General features: G+C 37.9%; 2 protein-coding genes and 2 long non-coding RNA genes across 7 annotated transcripts; 2 read left to right on the top strand and 2 right to left on the bottom strand.

The window, feature by feature from the left end:
* On the top strand, window positions 2,685-24,423 carry LOC110263236. Its single transcript, XR_002348538.1, has 3 exons — window positions 2,685-2,696; window positions 3,502-3,505; window positions 24,206-24,423. It is a non-coding gene; the product is annotated as an uncharacterized LOC110263236 (long non-coding RNA).
* LOC110263235 lies at window positions 10,136-12,486 on the top strand. Of its 2 annotated transcripts, none has more exons than XM_021104256.1 (3): window positions 10,136-10,535; window positions 12,180-12,260; window positions 12,401-12,486. In XM_021104256.1, the coding sequence occupies exons 1-3, from the start codon at window positions 10,151-10,153 to the stop codon at window positions 12,415-12,417; spliced, it is 483 nt and encodes a 160-aa protein (XP_020959915.1). In that variant the 5' UTR covers window positions 10,136-10,150; the 3' UTR covers window positions 12,418-12,486. The 2 variants fall into 2 exon arrangements, with proteins under 2 accessions (XP_020959915.1, XP_020959914.1); XM_021104255.1 differs by having other exon boundaries at window positions 12,398-12,452.
* On the bottom strand, window positions 17,623-23,013 carry LOC107646171 (cysteine desulfurase 1, chloroplastic). Of its 3 annotated transcripts, none has more exons than XM_016350371.2 (11): window positions 22,858-23,013; window positions 22,393-22,626; window positions 21,458-21,591; window positions 21,210-21,369; window positions 20,576-20,762; window positions 19,641-19,786; window positions 19,493-19,565; window positions 19,266-19,329; window positions 18,818-18,917; window positions 18,318-18,476; window positions 17,623-18,088 (listed from the first exon to the last, which is right to left on the bottom strand). In XM_016350371.2, the coding sequence occupies exons 1-11, from the start codon at window positions 22,996-22,998 to the stop codon at window positions 17,918-17,920; spliced, it is 1,569 nt and encodes a 522-aa protein (XP_016205857.1). In that variant the 5' UTR covers window positions 22,999-23,013; the 3' UTR covers window positions 17,623-17,917. The 3 variants fall into 3 exon arrangements, 2 of the variants coding, with proteins under 2 accessions (XP_016205857.1, XP_016205859.1); XM_016350373.2 differs by having other exon boundaries at window positions 22,393-22,673; window positions 22,858-22,965; XR_002348536.1 differs by having other exon boundaries at window positions 17,625-18,088; window positions 18,210-18,476.
* Window positions 23,430-24,354, bottom strand: LOC107646172. The gene is made up of 2 exons (XR_002348537.1): window positions 24,213-24,354; window positions 23,430-23,829 (listed from the first exon to the last, which is right to left on the bottom strand). It is a non-coding gene; the product is annotated as an uncharacterized LOC107646172 (long non-coding RNA).

Below are 25,610 nucleotides of genomic sequence, written 5' to 3'. Positions count from 1 at the left end.
AAATTGATTATGAGTAAATAAGATTAAGAAATGAGGAATTATAATTAGGGAAGGTAGAAATATTTAAAGTGCGATTTAGAGCGCTAATCTTAAAGGTTTTGGCCCAAAGTTGGGCCAACGGACAAAAATAAGTGAACCGGGCCTAAGTGGACCCAAGACCCAACATATATATACATTAGTTATGAGCATTTCAGCTCATTTTACCCTAAAAAGAAGGGTTGGGGCGCTGAAATTGAGAAGAGAGAAAACCTAACTCCCTTTGATCTTCAAACCACCATAACTTGAGCTACAGAGCTCCGATTGACTAGTCGTTTGCGGCCACGCGTCGCTCTTCTCATCTTCTACAATTCTATTTAAGTTTTGTGGTGAGTATTCCATTCATCTCTGCCCAGTTTTCGAAATTCTCCACTGTTACACGTTTTTGGGTAGTTAGTGTTGAAATCTTGTGATTTTGAGTGTTTAGGGATACTCCAACATGGATTTGGCACCTTATGGTTTTGTATGAAAACATGGTTTTTGGGCATATTTTGATGGGACATAACTTGGACTACGGATCTCTGTTTTGTGCCAAATTTGTTTAGAAATGAAATTGGATCCGGGATGTCCATGCCGTTCGAAGAACGGGTGAAAAACGATTTAAAATGAGAGAGTTATGTCCGTCGGAAGATTGGGGGTTGATTCTGTAAATTCTGCAGCTTTTAACTTAGAAAATTTTTAGCAGAACGACCCTCCGCGCGTAGGCGAACTTGGCGCGTACGCGCCGTTCTTCAAGAAAGCACCATCCACGCGTGCGCGGGCGCGTCGATACGCGGCACCAAATGCCCAGCCATTTTCCCGAGAGTTGTGCCAGTTTTGTGCCTAGGGCACAAAGGTATCCGCGCGTATGCGTGGTTGACGCTTGCGCGTCGTTTGGCTATTTTGCAACCCGCGTGTCCGCGCGTATGACGCTTGCGCGTCGATGAGTTTTGTGGCCATCCACGCGTGCGCGTGGAGTGCGCATACGCGTGGCCCTATGCTTAGAATCTCTCCACCTTTGTTTCGAAAAGATTATATTATGTATTGAACTCTTTTGAATTACCTATAGAGGCTCTCATGTTTCCTTTGGGAGAGATTAGGATATACTGTTGTCAACTACTTTCATACTGTACCCTAGCCGGCCTAAACTTTGCGGGTCGCAACTAGTGGCTATTTACTTATGTTATAAATATCTATCTGTTATCTATCTCTCAATCTCCTCTACGCCTTGTCCGTATATCATTTTCGGCTTCACGGTTTATCTTTTGTTGTCGAAACGTGAGTGATACGTCTTCGCGATTTTATTTCTACTCTTTTCAGGCTTCTCGATTAATACTCCTTTCGAAATTACCTATATTTATTTATTAACCTGAGATTCGTACCACCGTAATATCATTAACTTATGACTCGAGCATAAGGATTTTAATATTAGGGTGTTACATTATGGTATCAGAGTAGTTCGTCCTCGTGAACCTGAGGGATGGAACTGCTTATGCTTCAATGCATACTCTGAGTCTGTGCCTGTGCTAGTTAGGGTATCTAACCGATACATCTAGCTTGAAGTCCATGAGTGTACCTTTGGTACTTTGAAGCACTATACTTCCGATATTGAGACTAATCAACTTGATATCAATTGTTTGGTGTGTATAGGAACCAGATGGCGCCTCGTGGACCCGGTCGGGGACGTGAAAGAGATCGTACTAATACGCAGGAACCGGAAATCAACCCGAATAACCCGGTAAACCTTATGGGGGCGTTGGAGAATATGGCTGCTGCTATGCAGGCCACCGCAGAGGCTCTTGGGCAATAGATAAACAATAATGGCAATGGCAGAAGGGAAGTTCAGGGCCCAATGACACTGGCAACCTTCTTAAAGGTTAATCCACCTAAGTTCAAGGGAACCACCAATCCGACTGAAGCTGATACTTGGTTTCAGGCCATGGAGCGAGCACTGCAAGCGTAGTTGGTGCCTGAAGAGCAGTGTGTTGAATTTGCTACCTATCTGCTCACGGGGGAAGCATCGCATTGGTGGCAAGGGGCTCGACGTCTCCTGCAACAGGGGAATGATCCTATCACTTGGGATGCCTTCCAGGTGGAATTCTATAAGAAGTACTTTTCGAATTCTACCAGGGTAGCCAAGGAATTGGAGTTACTGCACCTGAAGCAAGGTGCTATGTCCGTATCTGAGTATACAGACAAATTCGAGGAGCTATTCAGGTTTTCTCGCATGTGTCAAGGAGCTCTGGGAGACTTCGAAGAATGGAAATGCATTAAGTATGAAGGAGGGCTCCGGAGCGACATCTTAAGTTCAGTGGGACCAATGGAGATCCGAACTTTTTCAGAGTTGGTGAATAAGAGCAGAATTGCTGAAGAGTGTGTGAAAAGGAGGGTTGCAGAGAAGGGAAGTCATAAAGAGAAAAACCAAGGATTCGCACCAAGGGGTCGAGAGTTTAAGGAGAGAGGATACGTACAACACTTTCTCTAAGAACAGAATAACTTTGCGACGAGTGAGGAGTCCCAAAGGAATGGTAAGGGAAAATGGGCAGCGGCTGCTTCTGATGTTTCGAGCTGTCAGAGATGTGGGAGTCATCACCCAAGTAGGCCGTGCCGATTGGGGTTAGGTGTATGTTACAAGTGCGGGTTACCAGGGCATGTATCAAGAAATTGCCAACAAGGAGAGAGTTAGGATGCGGGCCGATTGCGACAGTAAGATTGAGGTAATTGCAATAATCAGGCTTAAAGGACAGTGCGTGATTTTATAATACCGCCTGTACAGTAAAAACTGGGAATGTCGAGTTTAATATTAGACTGAGGAGCAAACCGGATGGTCCGAGTAAGGATTTGCCCTAATACAAATGGATAAATGCCTGTGATGTAAACGATTTTTTTTCTCTGTTGAGAATGATGTGTTGTGTTTGTTATGTAGTTGGTTGATTTCTGGATTTTTGGTGAAACGAATTGAACCCGTGACTTTTAGTTCCTTTGATTTAAATAGATAAGGAATGGTCCTAAATGAGGGATTTGGAAACGTTGATTTGAAATGCTAGTCATGCTAAGTTGTAGTTGAGTACTTGAGGAAGTAAGTAATAGAGCTCGTACTAGATGAGAGATAAGAATAAAGCAGCAGAAACTTGCGGAAGCAGTAACACAGGATAGCTACAACTAGGAGCTATAAAAGTTTACTATAATATCTTAAGTTTGAATACTAGAAGGTTAAGTGGGTTACTGCAAGTAATGATCCCCAAATAGTTGGAATTGATTGCGGCTACGAGCTTTGATGGTTCTAAAGCGGATGAGAAAATTATCATTGATGTATAATTGGATTTAGATTATGAGAGAGTGCAAGTTGTCGTGTTTGAGAGATGAGTACCATGATGTTTGGTCATAGTGACCTTGGAATTAGATTGAGATTTATAATGATTGGTTTTGAAAGATACATATATATACATTAGTTATGAGCATTTCAGCTCATTTTATCCTAAAAAGAAGGGTTGGGGCGCTGAAATTGAGAAGAGAGAAAACCTAACTCCCTTTGATCTTCAAACCACCATAACTTGAGCTACAGAGCTCCGATTGACTAGCCGTTTGCAGCCACGCGTCGCTCTTCTCATCCTCTACAATTCTATTTAAGTTTTGTGGTGAGTATTCCATTCATCTCTGCCCAGTTTTCAGGATGTGGTTTTTGGGAATTTTGGTAAAGTGTCAATGTGTGAGTTGAGGATGGCTTGATGTTGATTTTGGTACATTTTGATTGATTTCAAAAAGGGTTGAAATTGGCACGTTTTGGTTGATTTTGAAAATAGTTGAAAATGGCTTGTTTTGAAAATGGCACCTTATGGTTTTGTATGAAAACATGGTTTTTGGGCATATTTTGATGGGACATAACTTGGACTACGGATCTCTGTTTTGTGCCAAATTTGTTTAGAAATGAAATTGGATCCGGGATGTCCATGCCGTTCAAAGAACGGGTGAAAAACGATTTAAAATGAGAGAGTTATGTCCGTCGGAAGATTGGGGGTTGATTCTGTAAATTCTGCAGCTTTTAACTTAGAAAATTTTTAGCAGAACGACCCTCCGCGCGTAGGCGCACTTGGCGCGTACGCGCCGTTCTTCAAGAAAGCACCATCCACGCGTGCGCGGGCGCGTCGATACGCGGCACCAAATGCCCAGCCATTTTCCCGAGAGTTGTGCCAGTTTTGTGCCTAGGGCACAAAGGTATCCGCGCGTATGCGTGGTTGACGCTTGCGCGTCGTTTGGCTATTTTGCAACCCGCGCGTCCGCGCGTTTGACGCTTGCGCGTCGATGAGTTTTGTGGCCATCCACGCGTGCGCGTGGAGTGCGCATACGCGTGGCCCTGTTTTCATGCCAAAAGTAGTGGTGAATCCACTCGCTCCAGGTTGAGCTTTTAGACACCCGCCTGGGTAGTAGCCGCAGTAGTGATTATTTCACTGGCTCTGGGTTGAGCGGGCAGTAGCAAGGGGGTTGTAGTTCAAACCTACTTACTCCGCAAGGGGTGTTTCTGTCCAATGGTTAGCTATCAGGACATGTCGGGTTGGCTATATAACCGACAGATGATATCATCAGCCATAGGGTAGGCATTCCTCATTTGCATATGTTTGAATTGTTTGGGTTTGCATGTTTGTTTTGGATTTTTACATCATATATGCCATGTTACCTGACTATGTGCTACTTGTTCTACTTGTACCATATTTGTGTATTACTTGCCTGTATTGCTTGTGTTTGTACAACTGAGAGGCCCCTCATGCTGGTGTCGGTGGATGTTGAGGGCTGTTCTTGATGAGATGAATTGATGATGCGATTTCATGATGATGATGATTATTGAATGAGATAATTTGAACTCCCTGGGTAGACGCAGTGATGTGGTTTCACTAGCTCCAGGTGAAGGTATGATGTATTGATATAGAATTGTTGAGATAGAACAACTGGTGATAGTTTTGCTTATGATTCTGAGTCTGATTCGTGGAAGAGTCAGCGAGTTGGGAAACATGTGAAACATGAATTAAATTTAGTACTCCCTTATGACAGTTGCCTATTCATGGATTAGCGAGAACCTAGGATGAATAATCGGCGAAGAATTTTAGGATGCTTAGTGAGTTTTTATTGCAGTACATTGAATTTATTTGGCACTTTTACCGTACTGGGAACCCATGGGCCCGGGGTTCTCATTCCGTATATATCTCTTGTTTTTTAGATACAGGTCCAGGTGCTCAGAAGTGAGTTGTGGGTCGTCTGAGAGACGGCAAAGATCTTTATTTTCTCTACTTTGTGTTTTGCTTAGAATCTCTCCACCTTTGTTTCGAAAAGATTATATTATGTATTGAACTCTTTTGAATTACCTATAGAGGCTCTCATGTTTCCTTTGGGAGAGATTAGGATATACTGTTGTCAACTACTTTCATACTGTACCCTAGCCGGCCTAAACTTCGCGGGTCGCAAATAGTGGCTATTTACTTATGTTATAAATATCTATCTGTTATCTATCTCTCAATCTCCTCTACGCCTTGTCCGTATATCATTTTCGGCTTCACGGTTTATCTTTTGTTGTCGAAATGTGAGTGATACGTCTTCGCGATTTTATTTCTACTCTTTTCAGGCTTCTCGATTAATACTCCTTTCGAAATTACCTATATTTATTTATTAACCTGAGAGTCGTACCACCGTAATATCATTAACTTATGACTCGAGCATAAGGATTTTAATATTAGGGTGTTACAACTTAAATAAAAATCAACCATAGCAAAGCATCACCTAACAAAAATGCATCAAATAGAAGTAATTGCCTAATAATAGATAATGAACTTAAATCACATGGTGGCCAAAACATGTAATTTAGAAATCCAAAAACATCATGAAGGCAATGTCATACGTACTTGGTATTCAAAAATGTTAAGCATGAAGAGTTCAAAACCAAGTAACAATAAGTAGCCTCAATAAAGAGATCAAACAATGAATATAAAAAATAATTATGCTAAAATAGCATCAAGTTAATAATAAGCAGCAATAAACAGCAAACAAAATTAATAATCCAACACTTATCGACTAAAACAAAAATTAAGCTAACTAACTAACTAACTAACTAATTAACTAACTAAATAAGGTGATGGTGGATGGTGATTGGTAGTGTTGGTTGATGGTTGAAGAAGGGAAGGAAAAAACGAGAAGGGAAAAGAAGAAAAGAAATAGAGAGAAGAGAAGACAAGAAGTGAGTGAAACAGGGCAGGGGGTCACGCGTACGCATGCATGGCAGAAATAGGGTGCGATGCCTATGCGTGGGTCACGCGTAGGCGTGAGAGGAGAAAAAAGGGTATGATGCGTACGCATCGTCGACGTGCACGCGTGATGGGAGAGAAAAGAAGATGACGCGTACGCGCGGGGAAAAATTGTGCTAAATGCACAATTTCAGCACCCTTTTCGCACAAGTCTCTGGTTTTTGTACTGCACTTGGAAATTTTGGGGGTCACGCGTACGTGTGAAAGGTTGGAATCTTGGGGTCACGCGTACACATGGGTGACGCGTACGCGTGGGTGGGTGCTCTGTTTTTTTTTTTTTTTCAAGTTCTAGCACCAACCCAAGCATTCCAAACATCCAAACAGCTACCAAAACACCATCAAACCTTATTTAACATACTAGACTCCTAAATAAACTCAACAAACTAAACTAAACATGAAATTAAACTAATTTACCAATATGTACAAAAGAGAAAAATGAAAAGAGTTTACCATGGTGGGGTGTCTCCCACCTAGCACTTTTATTTATTGTGCTTAAGTTGGACTTTTGGAGAGTTCTCATCAAGGTGGCTTGTGCTTGAATTCATCTTTGAACTTCCACTAATGCTTGGACTTCTATTGATTGTCAGAATTTTCAACCAAGTACACCAAATCTTGGTGAAGTTCTTCACAAACTTGGAGCTCCCAAAATTGATCCACATCTTGTAATCCGGGATCCCAAACCTTGTTTTCACACCTGTCTTCAAGTTGATCATCATAATTTTCTCCGGGTGATAGGCACATAGAATTCTCATTTGAACACCAAGACATCCTCCTAGACCCAATCAATTGAGAACTATACCAACCCTTACACTTAGACCTTGAACCTTCAACCTTAATGAACATTGGGTTATAATGCCAACCACTAATCATCTCTCTTCTACTCTTCAACCCACAAAGCATCCTAAGTTGACCATCCGTTTCAAGCAAATCGTATTCAAGTGGGATAATAAAGCTAAGAGAGATGAGTTTTACCCACTTGAATGATGTAATGGATGATGGTGACCTATGGAGAGATGCTTCCAATGGTCTTGATGAGGAAATTTCCACTCCTGTCCATCCTCTTTGAAAGGCTTCTGCCACTTGACAATATTCTTCAAGCTCTACTTCTTGCCAAGCTTCCTCAAGTTGAAATGCTTCCTTACCAATGTCTTCTAGCTCTTCCCCATCACTTAAGTCATATCTTGGAGGTTGCATAAGGTCTATGTCAACATCCATTTCAAATTCCACCGGGGAAGGCTCAACAAAATCATCAAGAAGATTGATCAATGTAGACAAAAAATCACTAATAATGGAATCCATTTCTTGACCAATTTCCCTCAATTCTCCAACCACTTCCTTAACATCAATGATCTCAACTTCCTCCACTTGTTGTGACTCTTGCTTTAACTCCTCTTCTTTACTTTGAAGCTCCAAATCCTTCTCCTTCCTATGCTCTTTGGTTGGTCATCCACATTCGTCAATGAGAGTGTCTTGATTTCATGAGCTTAGGTAGGAGGCCATGCGGTTAGCGGCTTTATTCATGGTAGCCACCATGATTTCTAGCTCCTTTAGCTTCTTTTGCTCCTCTTCTTGCTTCTGGATATAAGAGCTAATATCTCTTTGTTGTTTTTGCAAGAAGGTATGGAGAGCTTCATCCATTGATGGAGGTGGTGGAAGAGAGGGTTCATTATTTGGAAGAAAGGTATTGTAGTTGGAAGATGGTTCATATTGGTGAAAGTCTTGAGGTGGTGTATAAGGAAGTGGTGCTTCTTGGGAGTATTGGTATTAGAAAGGTGGTGGCTCTATGTATGGTTCATATGGTTGTTGGTATGGTGGGTATAGGTTGGGATCTTATGGAGGTGAATGGTGGTCCAGGGATTGTGAGTGATGTTGTTGAGGGCTATGTTGAGGACAATGAGGGTCACCACATCCATTAGGTTGGTAAGCATTAGGAGTTGAATTATACCTATAAGAAACTAGAGGAGGTTGTTGCCACGAAGGTTGTCTATATGCTTGAGGCTCCTCCCACCTTGGATTACCAAATCCTTGATGCAAACCTTCATTAAAGCTTCCATTTCCTACAACATAGTTTGAACAAAATTCATAGCCAAAGGGATGAGAATTCATAGTAGCAAGAGAAAATGAAAACAAAAACTGACAAAAACAACGAAAACAATATGCTACAACTAGCAAAAACTAGCAAACAAACAAAAAATCAAGCTATTCATAATATTAACATATTACAATAACCAATAACAAGCACACATTGCAATTCTCTGACAATGGCACCAAAAACTTGATGGATGGATTTATGTTGATCTAGAATTCCTCAATAAATTGAATAACTTCGTTGCAAGTATAGTGTAGACCAACAATGGATCCTCCATCAAAGTTTAATTTGTTTGTCACAAGTACAAACCAATAAAAATACCGAGAGTATTAGATCTCGGGTCGTCTCTCAAAGAAATTGCAGTGAGGTATGCGTGTTATCGATTATGAGGTTCAAGGGGTGGTTTGCAATAAGAAGCGAGAATTTAAATGACAATAAAATAAAGAAAACAACTAAGGAACACAATTACTAAAAAGAGGCATTCATGGCAAGGATTGATAATCAAGGCTTTCTATCCTAGTCATTAATTATCATACAATAGTTGTCAAGGGCTAAGCCTATTTCGTTATCTCTAACATCGGAAGAAGGTATAATGTTATCTTCATATTGAGAGAAAGTCAAATAGGACTAGTTAATCCCAATCTATAAGTAATGTTAATGGATACAAGATTAACTAATCACTCTAGTTCACCAACATAAGTTGGGTATCAATGACTCAAGAGCACCTAATTTCTCTTTCCAAGCCAAGAATGCTCAAAATCTACTCTAAAGTCCAACCAAGCATTTTGTCAAAAACTTGGAAGGAATAAAAGGAAAGCATGTTAAAATAGCAAGAAATACAAAATGTACAACTACCCAAAGCAAGAAAATGGCAATAACAACTCAAACAACATTAAAGAAAACATAAAACCTCAAATTGCATTAAAAGAAATTAAAAAGGACAAGCGTTCATAAAACTAAAAGTAGCTCAAAAGAGAAATTAATAAGAAAAACTAAGATTGAAGCAAATCAATAAGAAAAAGTAAAGGAAACTAAATTAAAACAAGTAATTAAACATAAATCTAAGAGAGAACTAAACTAAGAACCCTAATTTCTAGAGAGAAGAGGGAGCTTCTCTCTCTAGAACTAACCTAAGGCATATTTCCTACACTACCTAATTGCTCTCCCTTTGTTCCCTCTTGAATTCTACATCAAATAGTTTCAAAAATGAGTTGGATTTGGACCTGGATGGCTCAGAATTCACCCCCAGCATATTCACTTTAATGAGGTCATGTGACACTTGTCATACGTAGGCGTGGGTGACGCGTGCGCGTCGCTTGGAAAAATTCTCTCTCACGCGTACGTGTGGGTGACGCGTGCGCGTGGCCTTGAATTCAGCAAATCCTCATTTCTTTATGAATTTTCCACTTTCATGCTTTTCTCGTCACTTCTTCCATCCAATTCTTGCCTTATGAGCCTGAAATCACTCAACAGACATATCAAAGCATCGAATGGAATTAAAGTGAATTAAATTTATTAATTTTAAAGGTCTAAAAAGCATGTTTTCACTCTTAAGCACAATTTAGGGAGAATTACAAAACCATGCTATTTCATTGAATAAATGTGAGATAAGTTGATAAAAACTCCTAAATTCAACACAAGATAAACCACAAAATTGGTGTTTATCAGCCGGCCAGGAAGGGTGCTGCCGTTGCCAGCTGGTCGTCGCCAATCTCATCACCTGCGTCGCTGCCAGCTGTGCCATCGCAGAAGAGAGATGCGCCGGAAAGGGGGTTCATGGAGGGGTTGTCGCCATTCGACCTCACCACATTTCTGTGTCCTTGAGCTCGCGAAGAGAGAGAGATTGACGGAAGAGGGTGACGCGCACGGGAGAGGAAGAAACTGCCTCTGCGCCGCCGTCGTTGACAAGCCCAGCCGCCTCGCCATTGTTGCCACCGTTGGTATTGTCGCTGGTGAGAAGAAGACGCTGCTGCATTTGGTTGTTGCCATCACATCTCCCATCTCTGCCGCAGCTGAGAACGCACAAGGGGCAGACGTGTGGAGGGAGGAAGACGGAGGAAGAAGGAGGAGGCGCCGTTCGTGTTGCTGCACCCAGCCGTCGTCGCCACTGTTGCAGGTTCCATCATCGGGATCCACTGCCGGTAAGGATCTTGTTATTAGTTCTATCCTTTTGAGACTAAATTACCAATTCTGTCTTTGGATTATCAGAATGCTGACAAAAATAATCTCCAATTTTATTAACGACAAAAATACACCTAAAATATTGGAAAACGCTACAAAAATATCCGACCGTAGATAAAAATCTATTCCATTAAAATAGTTGGCTGAACTGTCAAATGAATTCTGTTACACCCTTCTTCTGCCTCTTCTTCATTCGTCGTCACTCCCTCCTTCCCCCAAACCTCCCAGAAAGAGCTTATGCCTCACCCTCTTCACTCTCATTCTGAATCCATAGTTGCTGCCTTCCGATCTTCTCTGTCTCGCGCTCTCACACTCCACCCCCCGCTCCTTTTCTCGTCTCCCTTCTTCTCACTTTAACTTTTTCCGACACACAGAATAGTTGCTCATTAACCCACGCAACTTTCTCTTTGTCTTCAACGGCAGAACCTTGTTGTCGCCACTGCTGCTTGCTCGCTGCCCCTCTATTGTCGTCAGAAGCGGATCTTGTAGTTTCTTACCCTCTTCACTCTCGCAGCAGATCCCTTGATCTTTCTTCTCTGATTTGCCATCGTCGTCGCTACTTTCTCGCCACCCCTCCATCATTGTCAGAAACCTATCTTGCAGCGCCTTACTCTCCTCTCTCGCAGTAAGCCAGCGGCAGACAGTCACTCTCTCTCCAAGACGGTATGGAGCTCTCTCTCCAATTTCTCTCTTTGTCATTCTTTCTTTTTTGAATTCTATTTTTATTAGATTATTAAAAAAAGTATAATGATAAATTGTGAAATTTCTGATAATAGATTATTATTATTATTGATTATGGCTGATTATTGTTGTGGCTGAGATGAAAAGGGTGAGACATAAGATCTATTTTGAGAGTTTTGGAGGAGGGAGGGAGTCACTGAAATTTTATTTATTGTTGTTGTAGTTGCTTTGGGGAGTGAGGGAGGACGGGAGGAGAGAGCAGCATCACCGCAGGCGCCGTCGTTGAGGAGAGAGAGAGAAGCAGAACAAGAGAGAGAAAGAGAGAGGCGGCGAGAGAGAATAATCGAAGAAGGAGAAGTGGATGAGCAAGATGACACTGGCAAAGAACAAGACCATTGTCGTACTTGAGGGAGGGAAAAAGTGGAAAAAGAGGCGACATCATATTTGAGGAAAGAAATAGTGAGGAAGATGTTGTTACTGGAGCTTCAGCTAGGAAGATGATGTTGTTGTCGTTGTTGTAATTTCGGGGTGACTGAGATATGTTGTTGTTGTTATTGTTGTTGCAGCTTGTAGCGGCTTCTGGGAGGTTTGGGGGAGGGAAGGAATGATTGAGATGCTGTTTATTGTTGTTGTAGTTGCTTTGGAGAGGGAGGGAGCGAAGGAGAATCACGGAGAATGAAGGAGAAGCAGAAGAAGGGGTGTAACGGAATCTGTTTGACAGCTCAGTCAACTCTATTAACGGCATAGACTTTTATTTACGGTCGGGTATTTTTATAGCATTTTCCAATATTTTAAGTGTATTTTTGTCATTAATAAAAGTGGAGGTTATTTTTGTCAGCGTTCTGATATTTCGAGGGCAAAATTGGTAATTTACTCATTCTTTTGAATACCGGAAATATTATAGTCACTGCATGTTGTTACAGCTGCCGTCACTGGAGTTCTGATCGCTGTTGGAGATCGTCGGAGCCACTGCGGCTTCGTTCCCCCACTTATCCTCGATTTAAGCAAGTTGTTTTACTCCGAAAACTAGTTTAGTCACTATTCTACTATACGTTATTGAGGAATTTGTGGCAATATTGCTTTAGGGGTGAGTTTTGATTTTTTCATATCGCGATTAAAGTTGCGGTTGTTTTTGCGGAAGCAGTAAGGAACTGTGGTTGAGACTGTGCTGTTGCAGGCTGAGAGAAAGTGTTTTTGTCGCGTGGTTAAGTCGCAATCGAGGTAGGGGCATTTTCATTAAACTTATTTTACTTTTAAGAATTGTTATAAATGGATATGGATGTGATTGTAACTCTTATAAATTGTCTGGTCTGCTTTGGATGAATTTGTCTATTTATTTAATTGAATTATTGACTAGTTGAGGTGACTGTAAATTTTATGATTTTTAATTGGTTATGCACTTATGCTGAAGTTGGGTTAAATTGTGTATTATTGGATTGGTGGTTTAAACTCTGGATTTTTGTTGATTTTTTCTGGGTCGAGTTGTTGTGGTTGTGATTTTAAATTGTTGGGAACGATTTGAAATATGGAAATGAATTCTTTTGATTTTAAAATGGTTGGACATCGAAATGATTCGATAATTGAAAAACCTGAATTGTGTTTTATTGAGAAATGATTTGGTTTTGAACCCGTTGTAAAAGGTTGAGAATGGTTTGGTTGGGACGCGAAAAGGGTGGCATAAAAGGGTGGCATAGTTCGAGTTTTAGAGGAGATGTTGTCGAAATTTTTATAAAACTCTGAAACTTTATTTGGAGCATTATTTAAAAGAAAATCTGATTTAAGGATTATATTATTTGATTTCGAATTATTAAGGAAAGCTTTATTTTTTGAGTTTAATTAAAGAACTATATTTTAAGGAATTATGATTCAAGGAGTTTAAAAATTTTAAAGAACGAGATTGGTTGTCGTCCTTCCTAAAGTCTCGAGACTCTGCCGTGAGGTTTAATTAATAAATAATTCTTTTAGTCTTTTGAAAGAGGTTTAAATCTGAAATGGTTTGGAAGTTGGTTTGGAAAAATCTTGGTTAAGTAAGAATTGGGTTTTGTATGAAAGAAGAACTTGTTTTAAGTAAAGTGATTTTGGAGGTTTTGGAAAAGGTTATAAGGAGTGGTGTTAGTTTTAAATAAAAATGATTTGAGAAGAATGTGATTATTGACGGGCAAGGTTCGTGGTGGTTTACTGCTTGCCCAGTGTTGAGACGTATGTGGGGTTCGTGGTGTTCATGTTTGCTGATGATTAGAAAAATAGACTATAACTTAATTGGGGATAAAATCAAACTAGACACTAATTACTACTAATGATCATGTAATGAAGACACAAACATAGATAAGCACTTAATCATAGAGAAAACGAAAAATAGAGAAAGTAAGAACAAGGAACGAGTCCACCTTAGTGATGATGGCATTTCCTTCTTGAGGCACCAATGATGTTCTTGAGCTCTTTTATGTCTCTTCCTTGCCTTTGTGGCTTGATTCCTAGTGATTTTTGATATTTCTATCCTCAGTTGCTTCCAATAATTATGTGGAGGGAAGTGCATCCCCTGAGGTATCTCTTGATTTGCAGCCACATGTTCTACCACTGAGCTATAGATCCTTCACATAATTGTGATGTCCACACCAAACTTAGAATGTTGCTCGCCCTCGAGCAAAAGTAGAGGGAATAGATGAAGAAGAAGATGTGGAAATAAAAAACTAGGATTATGAGGAGGGAAGGTGGGGATCCTGTGGGGTCCACAGATCTTGAAATGATCCTGTGAGGTCCACAGATCTTGAGGTGTCAAGGCATTTACATCCCTGCACCAATTTGGGCATGCAAAATGCCCTTGCACACAACTCTGGGCGTTCAGCGCCAGGTTGGTGCCCATTTTGGGCGTTCAACGCCCATTTACTAGCCATTTCTGGCGTTGAACGCCAGAGCCATGCTTGTTCTGGGCGTTCAGCGCCAGAACAATGCTCTATTCTGGCGTTGAACGCCAGACAGGTGCTTCCTCCAGGGTGTGATTTTTCTTCTGCTGTTTTTGATTCCGTTTTCAATTTTTAATATTTAAGCCTGAATCAGATTTTTGCTCAGCTCCTTTAATTTCAGCCAGAAAAATACCTGAAATTACAGAAAAACACACAACTCATAGTAAAGTCCAGAAATATGAATTTTTTCTAAAAACTACTGGAAATAAACTAGAAACTAACTAAAACATACTCAAAACTATATGAAATTAACCCCAAAAAGCGTATAAAATATCCGCTCATCATGTACCACCCATATGTTTTTAAAAGAGAATGTTGTGTGGGATTTGTGGTGGTGTACCACCCACATATTTTTAAAAGAGAATGTCATGTAGGATTCGTGGTGGTTTACCACCCACGTGTGTGTGTGGATTTTTAATTGAAGATCTTGCGAGGTCTGTGGTGGTGTACTGCTCGCAATGATGAGGTTCGTGGTGGTGTACCGCTCACCGGTTTTCAAGAGAGCAATATTCGGGTTAGCTACTGGATGTGTCGTGTTCTAGCAAAATAACCAACACGTGAGCTCACGGCCAGTAGAAAAGGCATGCATCATATGCATTTATGTGACATTGTTCAAGTGTGCATATTGTACTTGGTTTGCCTATGTGAATAATTTCGTGTAACTGCTAATTGCTGTACCTGATGTAATTGTTCTTGATTGTTTTTGAACCTCATTATTTATGTTTGTGATTGTTGGTTCAAATTTTGGTGAATTGGGTGTTGATTGATTTTGTGTTGGGTCGGAGGCCGTGATGCGATTTGGTTATATATTGGATGAGCAGTGTAAGTTTGATGAAATCACTTATTTGGTACTTATCGTGATATGTTACGAGATAATGTGTTTAATTGGAGTTTTAATAAATTTAATTATGAATTTAGGTTTTGGGCAATTAACTAAAGGTTTTCGAAAATGGTTAGATTATTAATAGTTGATTTTTAAAAGGATTCATAAGACGAGCAAAGATCACTGTATTATGAAAATAGTTTTACTTTACATATCTTATTATAACAATTCTCAAACCCTATAGTGAGAACCAGCGAGGACGATGTTCTCACTCCTCTACAGGTCTTTTCTTTTTTCAGGATATGGACGACGAAGTTCAGAAGAGCTTATTACTTTTCTGTTTACTCGATATTTTTTTGTATTGTTTTAGTATTTATATTTCCCTCGCCTTTAACTTTGCAAGTTCTATAAGAGGGATAGGATTTTGGTATGAAATGCTTGTAAAGTAAATAATATGTATATATATGTATTCTTTGTAAGTATTGTACTTTGTATTGTAAGTATGGATTTATGTTTTCAAGAATATGGTCTTTGAAAAATATAGTTTAAAGTTTTAAAAAGGCTCATATTTTAGTGTTAGGTATTTTAAGTGTCATCGTAATATCCGAGCTATCAGAGTGGCGCAAGTGAAAGCGTGACATTTTGATAGTTAGGGTGTTACACCAAGATTTTGCATGTCCCCACAGATGGCGCCAATGAACAGGACTTCACTAGTACCGGTTGAGGGAAGGATCGGGGACTCGCCGGTCTTGGTGATGACCTGATCGGACCTTTGAAGCAACGAAGGATGGTACTTGTAAAGACACTTTGACGCTCAAGTCATAATGAGTCTAAGAGGTATAGGTATGGATTAGGAGTGTGTAACATGCTTGAGGGAGCCCCTGGCTCCCTTTTATATAGTTTGTCTTGCTATCTTATCTTATCTTATTAGTTAAGATAAGGGAGGTATTTGAATTTGAATGTTGGTTAGAGATTTCCGTTTTTTTCTTTTTTTTGCCAATTCGGGCAATAGGGAGGATTTGGGCCCGGGAGCCGGGTCATTGTTTGGCTGTTTTGGGGCCCTAGATGCTAGGCGCAGAACATATTTAAACACAAATACATTGGTGGCTAATTTTAATATACGAATAGTATTTTTGTTGTAGATATATGTCTAGTTTTAAGAAATGATCTTTTTTCAAAAGATCTTATAGAAAAGTAAAAGTAATTTTATGTTTGGATAACTCATGCAAAAAGATTTTTTTATTTATCAATTATGTTTTGGTATAACCATATAAAAGTACTTTTTTGTTTATTTATTACGTGAAAAATATCTTTTTTAAAGAAAAAAAGATCTTTTAAAAAAAGATGTAAATTGTAACTTCTAAAAAAAGATGTTTTTTAAATTTTTGTAATGCTATTACTTTTATTACTAGAAATTTACCAAACACGCTAAAAAAATAAAAAAAAGAGATATTTTTCATTAAAATTTTTTCTTTATCAACTTAATGGCGCCCAAATAAGCACTAAGTGTCAACGGTCAAGTTAGGTAATATTATTTATTTTCATTAACAGCCCTTCTCAAAAAAAAAAAAAAGAACAACTGTTAGTGAAAATACAATATGTTAAAAGAAATTAATAATGATTATTTATCCAATAATTTTCATTTATATAAAATCAAAATATATTTCTATAATTATGTGCGTAATTAAAATCAGACAATATTTGAGAGAAAAAAAAATAGAATGGTACTAAGTGATTAAGTCATAGTTTAATTAAACATTTAACCAAGAATCCGAAAGAACAAAAAAAATATACAACTTAAAGATAAGCTTCACTCTTCTTCTGATTCTTCCTTCATGATCCATTTGTCTTCTCCTCACGTTCTTTTTCCTTTGTTCAACTTTTTTGTATAGAAAACAAAATAAAAAACAGAAGAAAATAAGTAGAATTAAAAAAAAATGATTTTTTTTCAAAATTTTTTTTTCTTTCTGTTTCTCTTTTTTTTTTTACAAAATTTTCTATATTTTTTTATAAGAAAATTGTGTATTTATTTTTTAACTTTTGTTAAACAATAGTTTCAAAAACAAAACTTTTGGAGACATGATTATAAAATCATATTTTCACCTAATATTTATCTAAAGAATAATATAAGAAACATTGGACAGATATGCGCTTAAACAGTACATAAACCTGAGCATGTTAACAAAAACCTGAGCATGTTAACAAGTATTCTTTACACTTCTTTAAAAAATATATTTAAAGTACGCCGATGCATTAGCAAGTTAAGGAATATCTTTTACATGAAAATTTTATTGAGATTATTTTTTTAAGAAACCAAAATAACTTGACAGAAATCAATAACATATATATAATAGATTTTTTGGTGCATGTCTTTGAATTTACAGGGCTCTCCATTGCCTGTGCTGTGCTGCTTGACAATATAACACATCATCTCTCATGGATTAACATCCATTTTTTTTTAGTTTTGACAGTATGAATTAACATCTTTGTGAACGAATAAAGTTGATAAAAGTATCAGAAATTTTAAATTTTAATAAACAACTCTTGTGCTCAAATGTGTACCTGTTCCAACCTCCAATAAGCTACAACTGATTTTAAATATTGACTTGGTATAAAACAATGCCTAAGCATCACTCTTTTGTTTCGATACAGAAATTCAGCATCAATTTAATTATACATATAAGTTTAGGAGGTTGATGTGGTGGTGTTCCACAATTTAGACAATGAAACCCAAAATTTACAAGACGCCTCCACCACTAAGATCATTAGAAGGAATTTAATTCAAGAACATTGAGATAGCACGTCCCTACCAATTGACCTAACAGTGAGATGACATACAAAAAGAAAAATTGATTTACATAATATTACATTCTGATTACTTGAATGAACTGAAGAAGTTGACTGTGTCATTGAGGGCCTGGATAAAATTGTCAACATCCTCCTTAGTGTTATAGAAATAGAGACTTGCACGTGCACTTGCATTGACTCCCAAGTACCGATGGAGGGGTTGGGCGCAATGGTGACCCGATCTTATAGCCACTCCATGCTGAAAAGATGTTACATCATCAATTGCAATTCAAGACAGAAATAATTTCCAAACATGCTCAATGCAATGCTGATCATAATTCAAAAAATGCTAAATAGTACGTTTTTTTTAGCAGGCATACAATTGCAAATGATCATCATGATTGGTATCTATAGCTTCTTTCTTGAAAAAAATGGTTCTTGGAGAACTTTGCGTGTGGGGACTGGGGATGGTCATTTTATCCTCTTACCTGTTGATCAAGAAATGTTGCAAGATCGGTAGCGTGAATATTTTCAACATTGAAAGAACAAAGTGCAGCTCGTTTAATTTTTTCTGAAGGTGCCGGCCCATAGATGCGAATATTTGGGATTGAAAGGAGCCTTTCATAAAGATATCTTCCCAGCTCCACCTGTGAAATCTCACATTTCATTGGAATCAAAATAGTTAACCTTGCACCAGACAAACTGTTAATATCAACATATGTGACTAAGCACAAGCGTGGAAAGATTTATCAAATTTAATTTACAGTGCAGTTTCTCTCACATAAGCACAGATCATTTTCATTTAGAACGCATTTTGTTAACCATTTCTATCAGTTTTCCTTTTTGGGTTGTCCCCCCAAAAGAAAAAGAAAAAAGTTAAGAGGAACATTAAGCTTGTTAATGCTTTTGATAGATTCATAGCATGTATCTTTCTTGTCCTTTGAATCATAAAATAGCTTGTCCTTTAAAAGATTGAAGCCTAAGTTACCTCATAATCATGTATGGTTTGCATACCAATCCCAGATAAGTAATCAATTGCTGCTCCTAAACCAATTGCTTCCCCAATTGCTGGTGTTCCGGCCTCAAATCTAGGACAATCAGAGTGCATCGAATAATTACACAGTCGACTAATAGTATGCAAAACAGAAAAAAGTTGCATAGAGAACAACAACTACATATTATCTATCACTTATTATCTATTACTAACAGCAACTGTAGATGGTTGATCCTTTTGAAGTTAAAGGATTGAGAAGTTAAAATATATCAGTAACACTGACCACTGAGTTAATTTTAAAAACATAGAAGCAAAGAAATTATTAGACATGGACATGAAAATTAATAGAACCACAAATGCTCTTCATCAAACTTGTGATCTCCACCCAAGGTCACATAAGACTATCCATAAAATAAGAGTCGGGAAAAGCAAGTTCACAAACCTGGATGGAGGTTCAGCATAAGTTGAGTGATCAAGAAATACATCTGAAATCATTTCACCACCACCTAGACAAAGAAAAGGCCGAGGTTGCCATCAGTATATTAGCTTCAAAAGACAATATCATTAATCATGGTTCCAAAAAAAAAAAATAGGACTTCAATTTTATTTTATAGTCATTTCCTATTTGAACGAGAAGACGCAAGGGAAATACCATGTCTAATTACTTACCCAAAAAGGGAGGCATGGACGACAAGAGGTCTATTTTACCATATAAGAATCCAACACCTGTAGGCCCACACATCTGCAAGAAGTATTTGACAAACTTGTTATAATTGTTCCAAGGAAATACAAGCAAAAATAAGTTAACAATCCTAACCTTGTGAGAAGAAGCAACAAGAAAATCAACATTGAGGCTGTGAACATCAACTGTCATGTGTGGAACACTCTGACAGGCATCTACAAGCACTTTTGCTCCAACATCATGAGCCCAGTTAGCAATATCTCTAACAGGAAGTACCGAAGCTGTACAAATATATCAAAACTAGTTCATTTTAGCTATAAACTCCAAAAGTGAGCAACAAGTACTACCAGCTGCAATGCTGCATAAAATAGAAGTCTAAAAATTGAAAAAACACAGCAAGAGAAATTAGGATGCTGTTATAGTTCATATACGATGTATGCATTGATATTTAACCTTATTAAGGTTGTAATGGAATTGAGTACTGCGCTAAGCATTAGTTTCTGCTTGATATTAATAAGATTTTTTTTTAACTTATAAAATAACCAGATTTTGTGGATTCCATTATAGAATAAGTTTTGGATTGCCACTTCATACTCCATTAATGACCACTTTACAAATTCATTTGCAAAGTAAACTCTCTGTTCTTAAAAGTGTGATTAAACCAAACCCTACAGAATGCTGATACAAGTGCCACTTATCAGCCTCTGTGAGACAAAGAGCTCCCATTTAAACTAAAGACAATCCTTTCAGCAGCCTGGCTGTTTTGGAATTAACTCTCCTAGTAATAGGTTTCGTCTCTTACCTTTTTATACCTAATATGTTTCTTCAAGTTCAATGAGCGGGAAAAATACTAATTTGGAATGTTCAACGCTAAGTGATACCTAATTTGAAAAGTTTTGCGGAAGAACATTAAGTATGCCGTATAGCAAGCTTAGAAACCTAGTGACCTTGTTGTGACATAAAAAGTTCATCAAGCCATCAACCCAAGAGGCACATGATCTTTGATGGTATACATATTGAAGTATTGTTCAATCAACACAAAGAATCATAATAAGAAATAAGAAACATACCAAGCACATTTGAAACATGATGGACAACAACTAACTTGGTTTTCCTTGACAGCAGTTCTTTCAATTTGTCCATATCTGGAATTTCATATTGGTTTAAGTTCACAAATTTCAAAACAGCCCCAACTTTTTGAGCTAGTAGTTGCCAAGGAACAATCGCACTGTGATGTTCAGCAACCGTAAGTATAATCTGTAAGAATATATATATAGAATGGAGGATTCGATGAGGGCAAGATTTGGACTTAATGGTGGAACACAAACATTAACAAGGATACCAAGACGAGGGAAATTTAATTAACAAAAAAATACCCAATGTTTCTTGATATTCAAATTTCTATTATTGAATTCCTTTTGCAAATTCAAATTAATCCTTAATACTTTCTTCAAAACTTAAGAAGACACACAAAATCATCTCAGGCTTTTGAACAATTATGTTATTTGACATTCATAAAGATATATATCATTAAGAATAATGTTACACATCCAAGTGATTTTTGTTAACCAAGTCCAACCAAGTTGGTCTAGCATCAACAAAAATCAATTATAGATAGCATTACTCCAAGTCTTATTGTTTAACTTGGTTGGACTTGGTTCATAAAAAGACTTGGATCTATAACATTACTCTATCATTAAATACCTCATCATCTCTTTTTAAATTTGACAAGCCCCAAGAATAAGCCACTAGATTGATAGCTTCAGTAGCATTTCTCGTAAATACAATTTCACTGGAGTCAGAAGCATTTATAAAACTTGCAACCTTCCTTCTAGCTGCTTCATACTGATCCGTGGCCTTTGCACTGTATTCATAAAAAAATTGTGCAAGATAAAACATACAACCAAATTATGCAATTAGAATTTTAGTTATTAATATTACACTATACTTGCCTCAAGAAATGTATGCCCCGATGTACATTCGAATTGTATGCTTCGTAGTAGCTTTGCAGTGTCTTCAAAACAACGGTAGGCTTCTGAGAAGTTGCTGCATTGTCTAAGTAAACAAGTTTTGAGCCATTTACTTCCTGCGAATTGAGTTTGAGAGTATCATAACTTTATGATGTTAAAGAATAACATATGGAGAGACTTTTTCACCATTTTTTTAAATTTTTTATTAATGAAGAGAAACCTGTGAACCACATTTCTTTTGCATTGGAATTCAAGCATTCTATAACTATTCACATTACTTTACCACAATACTTAGCGATTGTTTGATATGAGAACTAGGTGTTTAACCATTGACTAAGGTTTGGCGAAAAGTTGTAGATCTCATCCATCAAATGAACACATTCTTCCTCTATAAACTAAGAGTTACACAAGAAATGCAAGCTTTAGGGATGTGAATCACAATCACAACATAGAGCAAAGACGAAAAGATAAATTAGAACATTTAAGATTCAGTAAGTGAGCAGTCAAGGAGACTATCTTTCGTAGCTTCAATGTTTCCACAATGTCAAAGTGGGTCTAAACTTTGTCTAAGCTTGCAAACTATGTTGCACAGATAAGAATGCAAATATCGAATATGATTCATAAATATTGCAATTTTCTAGAAATTAGTCATGAATTTAAGAAGGTTAAGGTATATGTATATGATACATATACATGCAACATGCCTACAACAACAACAACAACAACAAAGCCTCTAGATGGGGTCGGCGAGTATATCAAATTAAAAATGAAGTGCTCGTGCATCACAACTAGCAAGTATATCAAATTAAAAAGCTAACATCTTATCTAAACATTTTCTAATCATTCACAGGCTAAACATAAATGACAAAGGATAAAAAAATGAAAGCGAGGATAAGATAAGATAAGAAAATAATCACCTGGTGAAGTATAGGAAAATGGGGTCTTGTGGTGTGCCCCAAAGAAGGGGAACCAAGGGATGGTTCAGCTACAGCTTCATTAACGGTTGATGCACAAACAGATAGAGAAGAAAATCGACGGAATCCGAATTTCACATACGAAGAGCTCCTAGTGCTTATTGAACAGCAACAAATGGGGCTTGAGAACTTGAAAGATGGAAGTTTTGGCAGCAAAACTTCCATTTTTCGGATCAACTCCCAACAACAGAATCACAAAACCGCAGTTAGTTTGGTGAATTGTGCTGCAGAAGAAGCAAGAAAGCAGAGTAAAAATAAATAAAATAAAATAAAATAAAAAGGGTGACAATTTCGTGGGAGGGAATAAACTTAGAAATTCAACCGAAAAAACTAAAAAGCGTGCGTTAATTACAAAATTTAGAGGTAAAGAATTGAAGTATAGGAATTAGGGAATAAGGAGGTAGTTACTTGAATACGGAATTTGAGGGAACGATGAACCTGTGTCAGAATTCGGGGAAATCCGTTGCAGTATCGCGTAGGTGAGGTTGTTTTGGCATCTGGCACACACACTGTTACTGTGACCAAGGTTGCGAGAACCGGACCAGTCATTGAACCGGTCAAGTGACTGGTTTAATGATTTAATGGTTCAATCAGGATCGAACCGTGGTTGAATCGGTTTAATTAATAAACTTTTGTTTGGTAAGAATGTTAGAATTTTATGCACTTGTATATATAAAGTTTGCAGCCAAAACAAAAGTGATATGTCTGTAAATTTAGATCCAACAACAAGAAGTAGCCAAAGTAAAGAAACACCCAAAATAATCAAAATAAAAATTTTTTGCAGCAAGCATCATTAACCCTTAAAATAAAAAATGACAAATTTCTCATTCTAACACAAGCATAGTAAGCTATGTTCTTTAACTGTGATTGCAATGCAACAAACCATTATGTCCCAATGTCATACACAACATCAAGGTAATACATTTAAAAAGAATAAATAAATAAACAAAAGGAGTTCAGCTCAAAACATGAGTAAGCCCTTCAAATAATCAAAAGTTTATTTGGTCCTTCGAATATGCATTTGACATCAAATTGATCATCAATTTATATATATTACTAAAATGGTCAAATTAGTCCCAAAGATATATGAGACATCTAATTGTCTCTTCACTATCAATCTATTACATTTCTCCATAAAATTAGACCTCAAAAACATAAAATTGGTCCTTGATGAACAAAAAATTGATTATTAAAGGACCATTTTGATGCTGTTGACACAAATGAGCATCAATGTGGGTACCTGAACTTTTCTAGGCCTACATGAAATATAAGGATTTAAAATAACAGAATAAAAAGCAGCAGAAGCAAAACTTTGAATAGAAACTGAATTTTAATTCAATTCTCTAGCAATAACTTAATACATCATATGCATTGTTGGCTCTGTATAAGAAAAGAAAGATCTGAGAAAATATTTGCCTTGGAATTATATCAATTCATACAGCATTTAAAATCCAGAATTATATTCAGCAAAAGTCAATGTAGCATTCAAAATCCAGAGTCCCAAAATTGTATCAATTCTATATAGCATTCAAAATCCAGAATCCAAAATTGAACTTATATCAAATTTATATTAAGCAAATTCAGAATTACAGAATGTTTAAGTCATAATTAACAAAAAAAAATTGAAAAGCAGAAGAAGAACTCTGCATCAAGCCATCAATTCATATAATTAACAAGACAATTGAACTAACAATCTTCCAACAAAAAATTCATATAGTTAATTAAAAAAATAAAAAAATTAATTCAAAAACCCAAGAACTCACCGTGGCAGAGAGCAAGAAGGCCTGAGTTCCAGAACGACGATGCCGACGACCAGGGCGACCAGACGACACCGACGCCAGAAGCTTCAGAGTTCAGACGACTAGATGACGACGCCGCTGACAGCAGCTTCGATCCGCGACCGGGAGTTCCTTCTGCCCGTTAGAGTTCCTTCTGCCGGCGTCGATTGTGGAGCTTGTTGCCGGGTTAGGGTTCGAAAATGGAAGAGGAAATTAGGGCAGCTATGGGTTAGGGTTCGAAAATGGAAGAGGAAATGGATGGGTTGGGTGGGTCACTAGTTCGAAAATGCAAATGATCGTGCAACAAGAACAAGAGAACAGATAACACAATATAATAGAAAATAGAAAAATACAACAGGAAAGGAGATAAAGAGAACGAATCCACCTTTAATGGTGGCGGCTAGTACTCCTCCTTGAGGATCCAATGTGATGCTTGATCTCTTCAATGTCACTCCTTTGCCTTTGTTGCTCTTCCCTCATAGCCCTTTGTTCTTCCCTTATGGCTCTTTGATCTTCTCTTATTTCATTGAGGGTGATGGAGTGCTCTTGATGCTCCACCCTCAATTGCTCCATGTTAGTGCTTAGTTCTCCAAGAGAAGTCTGCCATTGATCCCAATAGTTTTGAAGAGAAAAATACATCCCTTGAGGCATCTCGGAGATCTCATGCTGAGGTGGATGCATAGGCTCTTGTGCATGCTCTCTAGTTTGCTCCATCCTCTTCTTAGTGATGGGCTTGTCCTCCCCAATGGATATGTCTCCTTCTATGACGATTCCAGCTGAATTGCATAGATGACATATGAGGTGTGGGAATGCCAACCTTGCATTGGTGGACGGCTTCTCAGCTATCTTGTACAATTCTTGAGGAATCACCTCATGTACTTCTACCTCACTTCCAATCATGATGCAATGGATCATGATGGCTTTGTCAATAGTCACTTCTGATCGATTGCTAGTGGGGATGATGGAACATTAGATGAATTCCAACCATCCTCTAGCTATGGGCTTTAGGTCAAGCCTTCTTAGTTGAACAGGCTTGCCTTGGAAATCCCTTTTTCACTATGCTCCTTTCACACAGATATCTGAAAGTATTTGATCCAATCTCTGATCAAAGTTGACTCTCCTAGTGTAAGGATGAGGATCTCCTTGCATCAAGGGCAAGTTGAATGCCAACCTCACTTTCTGGGGTGAAATCTAAGATTTTCTCTCGGACCATGGTGCTCCAATTTCTTGGATTTGGGTTCACACTAGTATCATGGTTTTTAGTAACCCATGCATTAGCTTAGAACTCTTGCACCATTAGGATCCTAACTTCTTGAATGGGATTGGTTAGGACTTCCCAACTTCTTCTCCGAATCTTTCATTGGATTTCTGGATATTCATTCT

The sequence above is a fragment of the Arachis ipaensis genome, chromosome B06, assembly GCF_000816755.2.
Source record: "Arachis ipaensis cultivar K30076 chromosome B06, Araip1.1, whole genome shotgun sequence".
Taxonomy (NCBI): Eukaryota; Viridiplantae; Streptophyta; class Magnoliopsida; order Fabales; family Fabaceae; genus Arachis; species Arachis ipaensis.
The sequence above is the reverse complement of the archived record's forward strand: the minus strand, read 5'-3'. Positions and strand labels throughout refer to the sequence as shown.

Excerpts from the sequence above, each read along its gene's own strand:
- LOC110263235 (XM_021104255.1), top strand. The coding sequence starts at position 10,151 with ATGCGCCGGAAAGGGGGTTCATGGAGGGGTTGTCGCCATTCGACCTCA. Across the intron at positions 10,536-12,179 it reads ATCATCGGGATCCACTGCCG|CTGCCGTCACTGGAGTTCTG; the intron begins GTAAGGATCTTG and ends ATGTTGTTACAG. Across the intron at positions 12,261-12,397 it reads CCCACTTATCCTCGATTTAA|CAGTAAGGAACTGTGGTTGA; the intron begins GCAAGTTGTTTT and ends TTTTTGCGGAAG.
- LOC107646171 (XM_016350371.2), bottom strand. The coding sequence starts at position 22,998 with ATGACTGGTCCGGTTCTCGCAACCTTGGTCACAGTAACAGTGTGTGTG. Across the intron at positions 21,592-22,392 it reads ATTTTCCTATACTTCACCAG|GAAGTAAATGGCTCAAAACT; the intron begins GTGATTATTTTC and ends CTCAATTCGCAG. Across the intron at positions 19,330-19,492 it reads GTCCATGCCTCCCTTTTTGG|GTGGTGGTGAAATGATTTCA; the intron begins GTAAGTAATTAG and ends TTCTTTGTCTAG.